The sequence below is a fragment of the Vombatus ursinus genome, unplaced genomic scaffold, assembly GCF_900497805.2.
Source record: "Vombatus ursinus unplaced genomic scaffold, bare-nosed wombat genome assembly UNPS02010219.1, whole genome shotgun sequence".
NCBI classification, from domain to species: domain Eukaryota; kingdom Metazoa; phylum Chordata; class Mammalia; order Diprotodontia; family Vombatidae; genus Vombatus; species Vombatus ursinus.
The window spans coordinates 9,510,386-9,528,929 of NW_020949997.1; the positions used below are offsets into that span (position 1 = coordinate 9,510,386).

The 18,544-nt window shown below is 38.8% G+C and overlaps 1 protein-coding gene across 6 annotated transcripts in view; it reads left to right on the top strand.

Moving 5' to 3' along the window:
- NINL (ninein like) overlaps positions 1–18,544 on the top strand; it is a 184,330-nt gene that overhangs the window by 111,652 nt on the left and 54,134 nt on the right. For all 6 annotated transcript variants that reach the window (XM_027853948.1, XM_027853953.1, XM_027853950.1 and 3 more), the window contains 4 exons: positions 280–420; positions 12,899–13,073; positions 15,217–15,327; positions 18,013–18,093. In XM_027853948.1, coding sequence (XP_027709749.1) covers positions 280–420; positions 12,899–13,073; positions 15,217–15,327; positions 18,013–18,093 — 508 coding nt within the window. The remainder of the gene's footprint in view (positions 1–279; positions 421–12,898; positions 13,074–15,216; positions 15,328–18,012; positions 18,094–18,544) is intronic.

Below are 18,544 nucleotides of genomic sequence, written 5' to 3' on the forward strand. Positions count from 1 at the left end.
TGCTGACCTGTTCCATCCCCCTTTGGCCCACTTGACTTGAGTTTGCTGACCTGTTCCATCCCCCTTTGGCCCACTTGACTTGAGTTTGCAGCCATATACAGCTAGTAGCAGCACTGCCTCCCAGCACCTATAAAGGACGGAAACAGACAATCTGTCCCTCTCCACCCCTCTCTCACCACTTGCAAGTTCTTCTTTTATTTTAATTTCTCCACGCGAGAGAAAATAAGACTGTTGGTGTTGTGATTTGAATTCAATAATGTTTGCTTCCTCCATGGACAGAGAGCAAGCTGAGCAGACAATGAAGCAAAGAGACAAATTGAAGCATGATTTGGAGAAATTGGAAAAACGGAACTTGGAGTTTGTCAAAGAGATGGATGACTGTCACATTGCCATGGAACACCTCAATGAAAGCAAAATCAAGTATGTGAAGCCAAGCTTGGGGTTAGGCTGGCCAGTAAATTGTGGCTCTCCTGGAGCCAGAGGTGTTAATCCCTATATTCATATATGATATGCTTATGTCCAGAAGGTCCTTCCTGTACAGCAGATTTGTCAAACTCACTGCCCAGCAGTGCAAAACTCCTGAGTGAGGCTGAACCAGATTAAAATGTAATTGGGAAATGTTTAACAAAATAACTAAAAATCAGATACAAAATAGATAATGTTAATATGTGGTTTTCTAAGTCAACATGCTGCCAGCCAGGTTTCTGTTTGAGTTGACATCACTGCACTATAATATGGTGATGCAGTGTGTCACCGCTAGAGCACTGAACCTGAAGGCATGAAGACCTAAGTTCAAATCCAATCTCAGATACTTAGTAGCTGCATGATGCTGGGCGAATCACTTAATCTGTCCCTGCCTCAGTTTCCTCATCTGTAAAATGAGAATATTACCAATTGTCTCCCAGAGTTGTTGTGAAGATCAAATGAAATAATATTTGTAAAATGCTTGGTGAATCTTGAAGTGCTATATAAATACTATTATTGTTGTTGTTATTATTTCTTCTTTTTGGTTGAAGTTACTTGGAAATATCATTGATAATATTAGGTGTAGTGAAGAGAATGCTGAATTTACAGTTAGGAAGACCTGAGATTGAATCCTGCCTCAGACACTTAGCTTTGTGATCCTAGGCGAGTAACTTAACCTCTTTCGGCATCAGTTTTCTCATCTGTAAAATGGATCTGTAAAGTTATATCCCAAGGCTGTTGTAAGGAACAAATGAGGCAATCCATAAAAAATGCTTCTTAAATATTAAAGTGCTATATAAATAAATGCTAGTTTTTATCTTAATTATCATTAATATGCTTAACTCACCTGAAACCTGGAAAATGTCCATTTGGATCTATAGATTAGATTTATAGTCCACCCACCATTTCTTTAAAAAAAAAATCTGTGCATCTCAAATTAAATTAATTTCAACCAGTGTTTATTAAACACCTGCTTGTGTGTTAGGGTCTAAGGATAGAAAAACAAAAATAAAAGTTCTTGTTCTCTGGGAGCTTTCATTCAACTGAGGATGCACTATGTATAAGCAAATAATAAAGGAATAATTGAGGTGTGAGAGAACACTGACAGCTGGGGAAGGGAGAGGATCAGGGATGGCTGTACAGAGGATGTGATACCTGAATTGAGCCTCTAAAAGAAGAGCTGGGTTTCAAGAGGCAGAAATGGGTATGGCATTGCAGGTAAGGGGGTATGGTACACAGAGAGAGGCGATGGAGTATCACGTTCAAGAACAGCTAGTTCTGATTGGCTAGAGTATAGAGTTAATGAAGGGGAATCACGTGAAATAAGGCTAGAACAGTAGGGGAGAGCGAGCTTCTGGAGGACCTTAAATGCTAGATTAAGGTGTTTATATTTTATACGTGAGACAGCGGTCAAGCATTTTTGGTCAGGGGAAATCATATGATCAGAGCTAAGTGTGACTGTTTTGATAGCTATGAGGAGGATGAAATGGAGAGGAGAGAGACTGGAAGTAGGGAAACTAATTAGGAGACATAGCCAGCCAAGGGAGGTCATATGACCTTAGCTAGGGTGGTAGCCTTGTGAGAAGAACTAAAGGGAGAGGAGGGAAAGAAGAGAGAGTTGTCATGGAGGTAGAATTTGTTAAAACCTGGTAGTTGATTGGACATGGGGGATGCTGGAGAGGAAAGAGCAGAAGATGACTCTGAGGATATAAACCTAGGGGATACAGTTATCAATTTAAGGGCAGTATGCATTAGCTTCCAACCCTTATGAATCTTGGAATGTGTGATGAAGCCATTTGAGTCTGAGAGTAGTAGGGGGAATGTATGATTTCTCTTGGATTTGATGAAATTGGTTTTGCATCTTTTATCATTACTAGGCAGAGGCAATTCTTCCCTCTATGCCACCTGGATATTTACTTTATCCATTTGTCCTTTTTTGGAGAGGAAAACAGGTACAGCAAGAACTGGATTTTTGAAAGATTTCAGAAACAAGGAAAACCTTTGCTAAGCAAGGCGTTCATTGTATGATGCTTATAGCTGAGGAGGTGTTGGGTTGCTCAGTGACTGTCTTCCAACTCTGACGTTTCCTGAGAAAATCCATTAAGTTTTCACTCCTAAAAGTACTGCCTTGATTTGAAACATTGCTGAATAATAGGGCTTCAAGCAATTTGAAAGAGTATTTCTCCTTCTTATTCCCTTATTACTCTTATTGGTAGCAGCATAGTGTGGTGGTAATAATGATATTTGGCATTTGTATAGTGCTTTAAGATTGGGAAAGTACTTTATATACAAAATCTAATTTGATCCTAATAACAGCATTATGACAATAATGACAACAACAACAATAATAATAGCTAATACCTACATAGTGCTTTATGGTTTGTGTGCATTATATCTTATTTGAGCCTCACAGCAACCGTGGCAGCTAAATAATGAAAGTATTATTATCCCTCTTTACAGATGAGGGAACTGATTCTCAGAGATATCAAATGGCTTGTCCTTGGTTTCACCACCCTGGACTTGGAGTCCAAAGACCAGGATTTGAGTTCCTGCTCTATTGCTTACTATTTGCACAGCTTTGGTTAAGTCACTTAAATTCTCTGGTTCTCAGTCTCTTCATATGTAAAAACAAATAATAATTATAATACTTGTACTACTTAGCTCAAAGAGTTGTCATGAGAATCACTGGATAATAACTCTGTCTAGTCCTTCCCCCCTCATTTTATACATGAGAAACTGAGGCACTGATTAAGTGACTCCCCTAGGGTCACAGGTAATATCATAAGTGTCAGAGACAAGATTTGAAGCCATGTCTCTTGGCTCCAAAGCCAATGCCCATTCCATTGAACCAATTCATGTAGCCATAAAGATGTAAATGCCAACTATTATTATTATTATTATTATCCTCTTTGTTGTTTGAGATTGATATTAATACAGGTGATTTTCCTCTGTCCCTCCTGGGAGGAGGAGAGAAGTTTGAGGTGGGGAGTTAGACATAAAGCAATGTGTGTTAATTAGTGTTGAAGAATGTTGTGACATGAATTTCAATAGACAGCCCTTGAGTGAGAGTTGGACAGGATATATTGGAACTTGGCTGTTTGTGATTTTTTTTTTTTTAGCTTTTTGGTGAGGCAATTGGGACTTGCCCAGGGTCACACAGCTAGTAAATCGCAAGTGTCTGAGGCTGGATTTGAACTCGGGTTCTCCTGACTCCAAGGCCGGTGCTCTATCCCCTGCGCCACTTAGCTGCCCGCTGTTTGTGATTTTCTTGAAGCCGGTGTGTTCCGACACCAATACCAGCACACGCATTGACTTTTTTACACCATTGGTTAAGTGACAGAAGCTGCATTGTCTGTAACCCAAAAAGCCATTAGCCCAAAGATAATGGGGGTCTGGAAGGTCAGCAAACAGGGCTTTTGAACTGGCTAGGGAGAGAGAAAAACTAGGTTCTTGAACTGGGTTTTACCACTGTGAACTTGGACAAATCACAATCTTCTACAGGAAGCCTTCTCCAACCCCCCTCCCCTTTTTTTTTCTTTTTTGAGAGGCAATTGGGTTAAGTGACTTGTCACTACGCCACCTGACTGCCCCTTCTAACAGCTGTGCCTTCCCCCTTTTAATTATTTCCTATTTATCACCCATGTAACTTGATTTGTATGTATTTGTTTGCATGTTTTCTCCCCCATTAGATTATAATGCCTTCAGGTAAAGTCTTTTGCCTTTTCGTATATCCAGCACTTAGCACCATGCCTGGCATATAGTAGGGGCTTGATAAATATTGATTGATTGATAGATAGTTTCCTCATCTGTAAAATGAAGAAATTATGCTGGATGGTCTCTTCTTGTGCTAATATTTTAAGATTCTGTTATTCTTAAGGCCAGGAATGGAATGTCTTAAACATAGAGGAAGAAATCTGTTTGTTTGTTTGTTTTTTTAATGTTCTTGTAGTGGAAAGAGTATAGTCTTTGGCATGATAGAATTTGTATTGAAATTCCACTGTACTACATTATACCTCAGTGACTCAGACAAGTCACTTAAACCTCTCTGGACTAGATGAACCTTAAGGTTCCTTTCAGCTTAAAATAATATGATCCTATTTAATGATTATTCTAATTAATATTAATTACTAATAATTACAAAAACAACTTTATGGGTTATTATATTTAATAAAGATTATTTTATTTAATAAAATGAAAATTAATAATAATAAACCAATTTTAATCCTAATTAACGTTCCTCTCAGCTTAAAATAATATCCTATTTAATTATTATCTTAACTAATCATTATTAATCATAAATGAACTAAGCTCATTTATTATAGTTAATAAGTATTCTTTTATTAATGAAATGGAAATTAATAATATTAAAATGAATTCAGGTTCCTTTTAGCTTTAAATAATACAATCCTATTTAATTATGATTCTAATTAATTATTACAAACTTAAGTCTTTACAGAATAAGACAAAGATTTCAGCTCACAGAGTTTTCAGCTGCTGGTTGTGTGCAGGACACTTTGCGGGGCAAAGGGGAGCCCTGAGGTAGATACAGAGTTTTTATAAAATGTTTTCCTTGCCTTTATGGAATAGATACCAGTAGGAAAATAAGACTTTGTCACAGATAGGCATGATCAGGGGTGTGCTGGTAAATATTTAACAACTGGTTCTCTGAGAGAGAATGTATTTACAGAACACTTTAAGTTTAATCTGCATTATTAACATATTTTCCTTCACTTTCTTAAGTCTAGAAATCAGTAAAACTGTCATGCCCTGAGGCCAATCAGAGCTTTACCAATTTCCAAAGTGTAAATGCTCGCATTACAAATTTGACAAGGATGTCTTAGCTCCACTGTACCTCTGGATAATACACAAAATTACTCAATTAGTGCAATTAAAGAGTCTCAAACAAAATTCTATTTGATGTCTTAGAGAGAAAAATGTAAATAGAATTCTTATTGTATAATTATTAAGCTAGATTCTTTGCAGTCAAGTCTAGCTTATTTTATCTCCAAAGCAATGATGGCAACAGTGATACAGTAGTAGCATAGTTCTTTATAAGGTTTTAAAGGTAAGGGACAGCTAGGTGGTGCATTGGATAGAGCAGTAGGCCTGAAGTCAGGAAGATCTGGGTTCAAACTTGGGCATAAACACTCACTAGCTGTGTGAACCTGGGCAAGTCACTTAACCCCTATATGCCTCAGTTTCCTCATCTGTAAAATAACCTGGAGAAGGAAATGGCAAATCATTCCAGTATCTTTGCCAAGAAAGCCCCCCATGGAGTCTTGAATTGTCAGACACAACTGAACAACAAAAAGAGATAAGTAAGCTAAGGTGAAATGTAAATCCTTGAGGGCAGGGACTGGTTTTTAAAATTTTGTTTTGTATTTGTGTCCCTAGTGCAGATTTACATATGTAGTGCAGATTTAATAAAATGTCTGTAGAATGAATATTCTATGATTATATGAAAACAAACAGGTTTTGTTATTATTACCAGCAATAAAATCACGCCCCCATGTCAATAATGAAAATATTTAGAGAAATTCATTCCCCATAGTTTTTGTTACGTTATTACTGTTGTAGCAACAGCTTTTTTCAATAGCAACACCTCTCCAGAATGCTCCTGGAAGAGATCATTCTGTGGTTTACCATCCTAGTGGTACAAACCTCATGTGGGTGTTTGCCCAAAGTGCCAGCTAATCCCACTACAGTGAAATAATCAGTTTCTTCATTTCATTGCTTTCCCTAGCAGCCTACCTGCTAATTAGCAAATGATCCTTCCAGGTCTTGTGATTGCAGGCCAATCCTGTTGCCAGCCTGATACCTGGCCTCTTTGGTTGCTTAGCCTTGTAAGGCCAGTAAGTCTGACTGAAGGCCTCCTTCCTCATTCAGGGTCCTAATGTTCCAGGCCTTTTGGACAGGCAAGGGAGGCCTCTTGGAAGGGGAAAGCTCGAGACTGTACAGCAGCAAGTTCTCAAACTTTTTGGTCTCAGGATCCCTTCATACTCTTCAGACTTATTAGAGTAGCTAGGTGGTACGGTGGATAGAGCACTAGCCCTGGAAGCAGGAGGACCTGAGTTCAAATGTGACCGCAGATCAAATATGATCCTGGGCGAGTCACTTAATCTGGATCGTCTCAGAAAAGCAAAATTACTGAGGAACCCACAGAGCTTTTGTTTATATGGGTTATATCTGTTGATGTTTGCTGTATTAGAAATTAAAATGTTTTAATATTATTATGGTACAGAGCAGCTAGGTAGTACAGTTGATAGATCACCTGGCCTGGAGTCAGCAAGATCTGAATTTAAATGTGACCTCAGACACTTACTAGCTGTGTAACTCTGGGCAAGCCACTTAATCCTGTTTGCCTCAGTTTCCTCATCTGTAAAATGAGCTGGAGAAGGAAATGGCAAGCTACTCCAGTATCTTTGCCAAGAAAACCCCAAATGGGGTCATGAAGAGTCAGACATGACTGTAAAACGACTCAACAATATTGTTATGAAAATAGTTTTGACCTCATGGACCCCCTGAAAGGTCACCTCTGTTCCTCTCCTGTCCCCTGAAGCTTGCTGTCATATCTCTGCTTCTGTATTGTGTGCACTTTTGAAAACAGGGCTTGAATTTTTTTTTAAAGCAGGAAAAGTCATCCATCCATATTTTTAAGATGCACTGAGGACATTCTTACAGCCCTCCTTTTAGGAAAATGCTTCAGTTGCTTTTCCCCATTTAAAAACTATATAAGGTTAAGCATTGCAACTACACAGAACTCAAAACCATTTTAAAGGGTCCACTTAATTTTTTAACTTTATTTTTTCAATTAACAAGCATTTATTTTCTATCTCTCCTACTCTCCCTCCCCCACACTGAGGGGGGAAAAAATCAAAACCTAAAGTGCCCAATTTTAAAAGTTTTTTTCTTCCCTTGTCACAAAGCCCTTGAATTTTATAAAGAAGTATAGTTGGTGCCTGTAGGGACTTTATCTTTTAAATACTCTCCCACAAGTTTCTCCTCTTATTGAATGGTCTCTATTGGATCCACCACTTTGAGGGGCAGTGCCTCTCACTAGGGGACCCTTGTGGGCACCAGACTTTAAAGCCTGTTCCTTTGAAAGGGTGGAGATAGTGCAACTTTAAAGTTTTTGCTTTTGATGAGCATTTAGTGGACTGAAGTTTGAAGCTCGTGTTAGGCCAAGCAGGTCGAATGGAGGAAGCTACAGACTTGAAGGTCACCGTATTCTGTGATCCAGGGATGTGTCATCGCTAGACCTACCCTGTGACCTGCAGCTTAAGAGATCTTGCCTCTAGTTATTCAGAGGTTGAAGACTGCATACTATATAATGTGTTTTAAGTGGTATAGAAAGATTCTGAAGTGAAATTTAATCATTGAGGTCATAGAAAGAATAAAAGTAAGGATAATAGCTAACATTTATAGAGGACCTTCAGGTTTGTAAGGCACTGTGGGGGAAAAAATGACTCTATGAGATAGGTCTTGTGTATAATTGTCTGCATTTTATAGATGAAGAAACCAAGGAGAGACAGTATGGTGTAGTAGATAAAGGTACCAGGCTTGCCATCAGGAAGACCTGGGTCCAAATCCTGCCACAGACACTTGCCAGCTGTGTTATCCTAGACAAGACACCTAGCTTCTCTGACCTTCAGCTCCCCCATATATGAAAAAAGGATAGTAATAGCACCTATCACACATAGTTCTTTTGAGTAAGAAATGAGAAAATGTATGTCAAGTGCATCGCAGGCCTTGAAGTGCTAAAAATAAAATAAAGATGAGGGAATTAAAGCTCGGAGGTTAAGTGACTAGCCCAAAGGTAGGGAACCTGTGGCCTCAAGGCCACATGTGGCACACTAGGTCCTTAAGCGTGGCTCTAACGCACTTGAGGACCTAGAGTCATTTTTTTTAAAAGGTTCTTAATCAAACTTGTGCTATTGGATGGTTATTTTATCACATGTGCATTTGGATTTGGTGCTAACAGAATCTTTGTTTGATCTCCAGTGCTTAGCTCATAGTAAATATGTCTATCTATCTGTCTCTATCATCATTTAAAATTCCAATTTTCAAGGTTGCCTGTTTGGGCTGGGCAAATTCTTGGAAGTGCAGATACAATAAACTAATATCAACAAGTTTGGTACTCATGGGGAGCTGCTAAATGCCACATGTTTTTATCTCATCTCGTAATGCACTTGTTAGACTTGCTGAATGCAATCTGCCCTATATATTGTGAAAACTGATCATAAAGATGTATGGGGGTTTCAATTTGATGAAAAGGTCTATTAAAAGTGACACTCTGATGGAGTAATGGAAAGAGCTTGTCAGTAAAGGTCAGCATGTTTGATAGAGCTGCTTTGCATCATACTTAAAATTCTCATCTTATCCTATTGCCTAATGGCTGTTTGATGGACTAGAGAAAAACAAATTAAGCATCATATTCCATTTTTGTAAGGCCTCAGAGCTTTTATTTTTTATGGAGGGAAATTCAGCTTGAGTGCCTGGAGAATTAACTCAGTAATTCCTTTGCTCATTAGTGGAAATGAAGCCATAAAAAGCCTGCTACTTGGAAATTACCTTGAGGGCAAAGAGAAAAGAAAAGAAAAGTACCTGAGAATTTTCTCATTCTAAACAATTTTTCATTGTTTCTAAAAATAATGTTTTTAGATGTCAGCTGGAAATAAAATAATGAATCAAATGTGCTATCATCTCCTAATTCATATAATATTTATATTTGGATTTATCTATTTTGTAGATTATCTGTGAAAAGTTTTATATTCCAAATGAGCTTTCTCCTGCTTCCCAGCATGAGCCACCTTTGCTCCTTGCATTGGTATGATCAGGGAATATACAATAATTCTAATATGCTAAGGAAAGCATAATTAGTCAGGAAAATTTTTTTTAAAGACATATGTATTCTGAGGCCAACTGCAAATGGTTTTTGAATGATTTGTTCCACTGATTGGTTCATTAGCTAGACTGTTGAGAGTTATAGTTCATGTGCACATCTTGAATTTGATTTCCCCCTAAGTATCTGGTAGGAAATTAGCAACATAGCTTTCTGAGGACAAGGGGACAAAAGCCCTTCCTTCATATCCCTCTTGCATAATCTCCTTTTTGTTAGACATAATCCAAGATGGAGGATAAAGATGCCCTGGCCAGTGCTTTAACAATTTAATTCATCAAATATCTTATTGCACTTATAATCATATTCCTAGACACATGACAGCCAGGAAATGATTTATGTAGAAATCTTTTATGAGCAGCCAGAGGAGAAATTAACAATGTACCCCCAGAAAATTACTGTAAGGATTTGTTATTCTCTCAGTAGGACTGAGCCATGAGTATTACTTTTCAAGCCTCATGAAGGCAGGTGTAGTATGGGAGACTTGAGATTTTGTTTGGGTCCTTGGGAGCACTGCCTCCTCAACCTATCTAGTGTCCACTGTGGCTCTTTAGGGCAATGCTTTGGGCAGTCTGTAGTTTGCACTGTGTAGTGCTGGACCGAATGCAGAATGAGATACTCAGCGAAGGGCCTATAGCTTTGAGCCTTTCATTTTCTCCAAAATCCAAACCTTATCATTACAGTATCAGACTGTAAATTTAGAGAAGGGTTTCTTGAATGTCACAGACTCCTTTGGCAGTCTGCTAAAAAGAATATTATTAAAATATTATTATAAAGTCTCTTAAAAAGAATAATCTTTTTAAATGTATGAAATAAAATGAGATTACAAAGTAATCAAGTATACTGAACCAAGTATATTGAACCAAGTGTATTGAAATACATTTATCAAATTTTTTAAAAAAAAAGCTTACAGACTCCAAGTTAAAAACCCTTGAGGGAAGAGATCTTAGAGGCCATTGAGTTTACTTCCCTCATTTTACTGCTACTGACCTACTGAGGTCAGTAGAAGTTAAGTGACTTACCAGTGGTCAGACAGGTAGTAAGAGACAAAGGGAAAATTTAAATCTTGGTCCTCTGACTCCAAAGTCTTTTATCCTTCTGTTGTGCCACATTGCAATATCTAGCTATGTCTGAGTATAGCCCTAAGCATATTTTGTTATTGAAGAGGCTCCTGTTTGAAATCTTTAGGCCTTCTACTTCAAATCTCATGCATTCATTTTCAGGTCAGATAACTCTAGCAGAACCAATTGAGCACCTTACACAGAATGCCATGAAGATGCAGGATTGTAGCTGTCCAGCTGCTTCTTACAAAGTTCAGTGAAGGCACTGGCTCAGACCATGTAGGCAGCAGGCAGCTAGCCCTCACAGATCTTCTCATTGCTTTGAGGATTCCTTGTTTATCATTATGCCTATTTTCTCCTTGGGACACTGAGTGATTTAATTCTATGAATAGTGAAGGAAAGGGAATGCACAGTGTATTTTATAGACAAATCACTGTAGAATGGAAGAAAAAGCAGAAAGAAGGCTGGGGTATTATTACCAGGGGAAGTGCTCAATCTGGGCTCCTCTATAAATTGTAAACATCCTGCTGGGTGCCTCAAATGTTGAACGCAGTTTGGAGTGCAATCTCATTTTGATTCCAATGACTCTGTTTGGGCTTATTTTCTTCTTCTATCAAGGAAAACAAAGACAGACAACTCAACAGTTAGAGCCATCCAACCATGGATGGAGCTGCCTCTAGAGGTAGGATCAGCATTTCCTCCAGCCAAGACTAGAGGACCCATTGTCAGATCTGTTGCAGAGGGAATCCTGTCCAGGTAAAGGTTGGACAAAATTTCCCCATCTTAGAAATTCTGATGCTGGGATGACACTATTCAACCCAGCATTCAAGGCCCCCATGGTATAGCTGTAACTTCTCTCTTTGAATTGGTGCTAGGGGAGATACTATAATAGAAGAGAGGATTTCCTAGCCCCAAAGAAGTTGTAGAGGTTATATTCTACTAAGGGGGAGAATAAAATTAGGAGGTATTGACGTATAATAGAAAAAGCACTAGCTCTAGGGTCAAATAACTAGGATCTGAATATTTCCTGTATAGTTTTGGGGAATGCACTAAACTTTCCTGGGCCTCAGTTTCCTCATATGTTAAATGAGGAGGTTGAATTAGATGGCATCTGAGGTCCCTTCCAACTCTTGATACATGATCCTATGAATTCAAACAAGTGTAACAGAAAAGAGAATGCATTGAGTGCAGAAGAGTACCTCCTTGAGAATCTTGGTTAAAACATACAACCAAGCCCATCCATTCATTAAACTTATTTAAAAAAAAAGGTTTCCCACTCCAAATTGAAGCAATAGAGAAATGCCAGGTGCTATGAGAATTCAGAGAAACAAGAGGCCACTTCTAGTTGTGGTTGGGGGCAAGGAAAGGGGGATCAGGAAAGAGTTCCTGAAGGAGGTAGCATTTGTGTTGAGCCTTGAAGAGTAGGTAGTGTTTCAATAGGTGAACATGGCAGCAGGGCAGAGTGGGGCATTCCAAAAATCATGACCAAGCATAATGTATATTTGAGGCAAATGGTGTAATCTACTTTTGGCCATAGCATAGAATACTAGGGGTATGGAAGAATGAAATGAGACTGAAAGAGTAACCAAGAACAAGACTGTTGTGGGCCTTGAAATGCACATAGATAAATTTCCGTGGAGAATGGCCATGAAAATTTCATAGAATATTAACCTTCCTCTACTCCCCTTAAATATGTTCTCATCCTCTTCTGAATATTTTATCTGTGTCTTTCCTATGGATTTAGTATATTCTACTTTGTACTTTGTATTCTGCTTATTTGTGTATCTCTCCTATTCTCTCCTCCCCACCCCCCATCCCTTGCAAGATTATATTGCAGGCAACGTCTTATTCATTCTTGTATCTCCAATGGCATCTAGTATGAAACTTTGCATGTTTGTTGTCTTTGTTGAATTGAATAATAATGATAGCTAGCCTTTATATAGCATTTTCTATATGAAAACTATAGCATAATTTTCGATGCCTTTTACTTATGTTGCTTTATTTAATCTTTACAATAACTTGTGAGGTAGGTGCTATTATTTTACAGATGAAGAAACTGAGACTGAGAGAAATTAAGAAGACCTGCTCAGGGTCACACAGCTAGCAAGTTAGCCAGGATTTAAACTCAGGCCTCCCTGTCTTCAGGTCCAGCACTGTATATACATTGTACCACCTATCTAATTGGCAAATATTTACTAAGCATCCCATTTATGGCCAAAGCTATTTGACACTGGGAAGGATCCTAAAAGAACATAAGATGTGTTCTTTACCTTCAAGGAACTTACTTGGGGAGATAAGAACACTGTAAAAGAACAATTTAGTTCTATGTGACACCGACCATAATTGTAGCAGGGGTTCAGGGAACGACACCAGTGTGGGTGGGCCTGGTCAGGGAAGGCTTCATAGGAGAGGACAGAGAAGCTGAAGTGGGCTTTGAAGGCTTCATCTAGGAGTTAATATTTATATGTTACAGACACCTGGAGGAGGACTACAGAGGAAAATTGTCCCTACTTCAATCTGAAATTGAGATGGAGCGAGAGATGCTCTGGCAGCAAGTGAACAGACAGAGAGCCAAGCTTGAAGCAGACATTGAGTATCTACAAGGGGAAGGGGTGTGCCTTCAGGAGAAGCTGACCTTGGCCTTGAAGGTAGGGAAGACCTCTATACTGGGCCATCTGTACCAATTAGAAGATATTGGTTTTATTATTACCCCCCTCAAAAAAAAGTACTGTTTTAACAGAGTTAAAACAAACTAGTAATCCTGCTGCTTAAAGTCAAAGAGCCATTTAGGGTCCTATACTCTAATACTGTGCTCCATTCAGGAAGTGAAAAGATGGAAATAAGCATTTATATAGCACCTACTATGTGCAAGGAACTGTACTAAAGTGCTTTTTTTTTGATAAATATTATCTCATTTGATACTTAGAACAACCCTGTAAAGTAGGTGCTGTTATCATCCTCATTTTACAGTTGAGGAAACTGAGGCAGACAGATTAAATGACTATCCACTGTAGCACCTCACTGCATAGAGTTTGATGAGATGATCAGAGATAGTATAGAGAAAAAAGACAATGGAACCCTTGAAGGACACCCATAGCTGCTAGATATAGTTCAAGATCTAGCAAAGAAGACTGAGAAAGAATAGTCGGAGGCAGCTAGGTGGCACAGTGGATAGAGCACTGGCCCTGGAGTCAGGACGATCTCAGTTCAAATTCGGCCTCAGGCAAATAATACTTCCTAGCTGTGTGACCTTGCAAGTCACTTAACCCCAATTGCCTAAAAAAGAAAAAAAAAAAAAGAAAAATTTAAAAAAAGAAAAAAATACATATTAAACAGCCCATATAGAAGAATTTGAAGTCTAAAACAACTTAATCCTAAAGAATTAGTTCAAAGAATAAATCACAGAAACAGGAGAAAATCTTATCAAAAGAGGGGAAAAAAAGATGAGATTTGACAAAAGAACATCAGATTTGGCAATTAAGAGGTCATTGGTAACTTTGGAGAGGGCAGTTTCAGTTGAATGATGAGGTCAGAAACCAACTTATAGAAGATTAAGAGAGTAAGAGGAGAAAAAGTGGTGGTACCTATTAGGTATAGACACCTTTTGTCAAGGAGTTAAGCCAAAAAGGGGAGGAGAGAGCAGATTATAGCTAACAAACATGGTCAGATCAAGTAAGGGTTTTTTAAGGAGGGGGGAAATATGTATGTGTTTGTGGTCAACAGGGAAAGAGCCACTAATTGGGGGGGGAGAGAAGATGGCAATGGAGGCAATCTGCTGGACAAGAAAAGAGGCAATGGGATAAAGGATACATGTATGGAAGTGAAGTAGGAAACAGTGGGTAATGTCTGAGTAATGTAAAATAAGGAAAGATTAAGGGAAAAGTGAATATTGGTGAATGACCTTAACTTTTTTAGTGAAATATGAAGCATTAAAGAGAACATCAATCTGTATGTTTAAGTTCCCCAGCATGAGAGAAGGGCGGGGAATGGCCTGCCTTTCCTTCATTAGTATGACAGGGAAAGACTACATAACTTGACAGTTTTCTCTCTCATTTCCCAGTATTTGCAAACACTAATCTCTTTTCTCATGACGACATCTGGGTTTCAATCATTTTCAAAGCAAAATATTCATTCACAGAATACAGCAAGATAATACCTTACAAATCATTTCTTGCCAAACACATTATTATTGGAGCCTCTGTGAATAAAAAAAAGGTGTATCCTTTTGAGAAGGTGACAGTGAACTCCACTTAAATTTTACATAGAGAAGCAGCATCTGCCCTATTGGACAGGGCCCTAAATTTGGATCCAGGGAGACCTGGATTCAAATCTCACCTCATACACAGTAAATCATTTCATTTTTCTATGCTCCAATTTCTTCATCTGTAAAATGGGAAGATTTGGACTTGATGGCTATTGAGAGAGACCCATGAGCTCCTGAACCTCAGTTTCCTCATCTATAAAATGGGGGTGATAATACCTATAGTACTCATCTTACAAGGATGTTGTAAGGTTAGAGTGAAAAAGTGTATTACAGAACTTTGTAAACTTTGAGGCATTATATAAACTTTAATTATCATTATCTTTTGAGTAATGGGGTCACATCCCTTAATCAGAGATTGCTTATTACCGAGTATCTGCACAATCTTTTGCCTTCACTCTCATTTTATTTTTGTTTTCCATGCTTTTAATACTATTGAATATTCTAAGATTTTCATTGAAGATAGACTAGAAAGACACATCTTTTAACATAGTTATCCTTTCATTAAATTCTCACACTTGGTCTTGTAGGAAAATAGTCGCCTACAGAAGGAAATCATGGAGGTTGTGGAAAAGTTGACAGCGTCGGAAAAGCTGGTATCAAAGCTACAGAATGATCTTGAAATTGTGTTGAAAGACAAGGTAACCCTTCTACTTAAACTGTCCTTTGCTCCTGTCAGAAAGGGGCCCTTAGATTGGGCTGGGGTGAGAGGTGCTATGTACATTCAGTAATTCAGGCTCTTTACTTAAAATATTTGGCACCTAGAAGAAGGCAGTGACACAGGATTGAGCTCAGTCCTTTTTCCTATCTAGAATTTTATAAGGAAGGAAGGACTAATGCTGTCATTCAGTCTGTTCAAAGTTTCTATTTATTTCTCTAGACCTTTCACCAAGATGAAAGGATCCTTATTATACAATCAGACTCCCTCAGGCAGTTTTCCAAAATTCATTTCACAGAATGTTAATTAAATGACTTAACTTGTGAAAGAAATTGTATTTAGGTAAGCAAAAAACAGTTAAGATATGGTCTCTACCTTTTTAAGTTTTTTTTTTTTTTTTAAGTGAGGCAACGGGGTTAAGTGACTTGCCGAAGGTCACACAGCTAGTACGTGTCAAGTGTTTGGTCTGAGGCCAGATTTGAACTCAGGTCCTCCTGACTTCAGGGCCAGTGCTCTATCCACTGCACCACCTAGCTGCCCCTACCTTTTTAAGTTTTTCACAAACTATTTTGGGCAAATAAGTTACGTACACACCTCATTTCAGAAATTTGAAGAGACAAACCAGGTTGATAAATGTTCAGCAAGCATTTATTAACAGCCACTGTGTACTCATAGTACAGTCTCATATAATGGCAGGCTTTTGGAATCAGCAAAAGTGAAACCTGGAAATGAGGAGCTGTCAGACACATGGGCCATGCCCTTTTCTCCCCAGCCCCCATCATCTCTGCCACATCTATTGTCACCATCATTGTGCTACTCTCCAAGTGTCACTATTGGAGCATAGGGAGAGGGGAGGAGAAGGGACAGCAGGGACAATCACCTTATCCAGCCCTGTAATTGGCTTTGCCAGGGAGAACCTCATGAGGTCTATCTTCTGTGGATGCTAAACTTGTTAGATAAAGCAAAAAAGTAGTCATTCATTTTGACATGGTATAGACCCTGGAGACACTCTCTCCTCCCCGCCAACTTTGCTTGAACTTTCCCAGTTGGCCCTGGCATTTGCCTTAGCATATAATCCTTTCAACTGGCCTTTCATTTGGCCTTTCACCTGGCCCCACCCTAGATCCCTAGGCTTTGATTCCATCTAGACCCCTTCCACTTGGCCCAGGTCCCTGGCGTTCACCTGGGGCACTCGGCCCTTCTCTATTACCTCCCAGTCACCCCAGACCTCTTGGCCAGTCCTTGATCTTTCTGTATATGAGGTCCATCTTGCCCCCCCTTTAAATTGCTCAGATTCCTTAAGAGTCTGGCCTGCTTGTCAATACAAGTGTCACCAATTCTTAAAATCTTGCCCACTCCAACTGGTGTTATTAAACCTTGTCTTTGGCTGAAAGAAGGCTTGGGTTGAATTCTTTCGAGGCAGAACCTGCTTCGCTTGCCCTTGAATTTCGGGGGTGCAGCACCCCTAGACCTCTATAATTTGATACTTTATTAATATTATGAATAAGGACTGGATGAACTTAGAACAAGTACTGAGCACCCTACATGGTAAGCAGAGGGGGAAAAAAAGCCTTTATTGAACATCTACTGGGTGTCACGTACAAAAAGACAGTCCCTGCCCTCAAGGAGCTGACAGTCTAATATGGGGGGAAGGAGGCAACAAGCAAATAAATATGTACAAACAAGATATATATATATAAGATAAATAGAAAATAATTAATAGAGGGAAGGTGCTAGAATTAAAAGGGGTTGGGAAAGGCCTTCTGTAGAAAATGGGACTACAGAGTAGTAAAATGTACTACAGAGTACAGGTATAGAGATCCCTCTGGGAATCTCAAGCCTTTTCATTCCTGACTCCAGCAAGAATAGCCAGCTAATTTGAGAAAGTTGATTTGAATAATTCTTTTAATTTCAAGTGGGCCTGTGAGGTGGTGATCCAGGATCTTTGTTGGAGGGCAAACCTACGCTAAATTGCCTCTAGCAAAAACCCTTGCTGTCAGTGAGCCTTTTACAGGTGGCCTGGATGTGGTTCCAGTAAAACAAGTTACTGTCCCATTCCTAGCCCAACTGTACCACAAGTCATGTGACTAGAGACTCTTACTTTCCTTCTTAGGATCACACAGCTTTTATTATTCAGCTCCCTTTAGTTTTGTTTGTAGACAGGTATACTCAGGATATTGGTAGACCAACATATAATTTCTGCAAGTTAAGGCAGATTATATATATAGAATTGCATTTAGAAGAGTTCTAACCAGTTCCTGGGATAGAAATGTTGAGGTCTGGTGATGGGTTAGAGCAAAAACCTGCCATTATTAAACACATGGCCTGCTATGCTTTCCACAACACTTCTAAGTGCAGCTGGAACCAGATTATAATGTATTGGGAATATTATAAAAACAAGTAATAATACAATAAAATATAAATAATGTTAATTTGTGGTTTTCTAGTGGATCCTTACATATGGTTTAGCAGTCTTCATTTCTATTTGAGTTTGGGTTAAAGTTCAGATGATCCATCACAAAGTGCCATAGAAGTGAGTCAGGCTGAGAGAGTGAGTATTTTTCCCCCCTTTATTTGAGCTGCAGTTGGAAAGGGATATCTTGTTTCCTTCTTGTCATTTCCATCTTCTGGTTGAGGATAATAAGAATTTTATTTATTGGATTTGCAGCTGGAGCCACATAACCCTGAGCTCTTCAGTATGGAAGAACGGTTTGCAGAAGTTATAAAAGAATATGAACTCAAGTGCAGGGTATGTACCTCTGGGAAACTCCGTTGCAAAAATCCTTTGCAAAAATTTTTCTCTCTCTGGTGGCTGAGAAGTCATGTGACTTTTCTATTTAACTTAGTGGAAATGGAGATGTGTAATTTCTATTTTAATTTTTTTTTTGTTTGGAGCAGGTAGAGAACATTTTTGTTTCTTGGGCAAAAAGCTTTTGTATCTCCTGATCCTATCTGCTGCTCCTAAACTTCCATGTTTCTCAAGCCCCTTTCGTCTGATACTGCTGTGCTCTTAGAAAGTGGGCTACAAGTCTCTTCTAAGAGAGCATCCCACCAACAGTATAAGTACCAGCATACTTATCTGGTTTCCAGTGATAAATATAAAAGGTGCTGGAAGCTCCCTTCTCTTCTCTTGCCAGTTCGGACAATGTTATTGTTGACGATTCTCTTGCCAGTCAGGACAATGTTATCGTTGACGATTC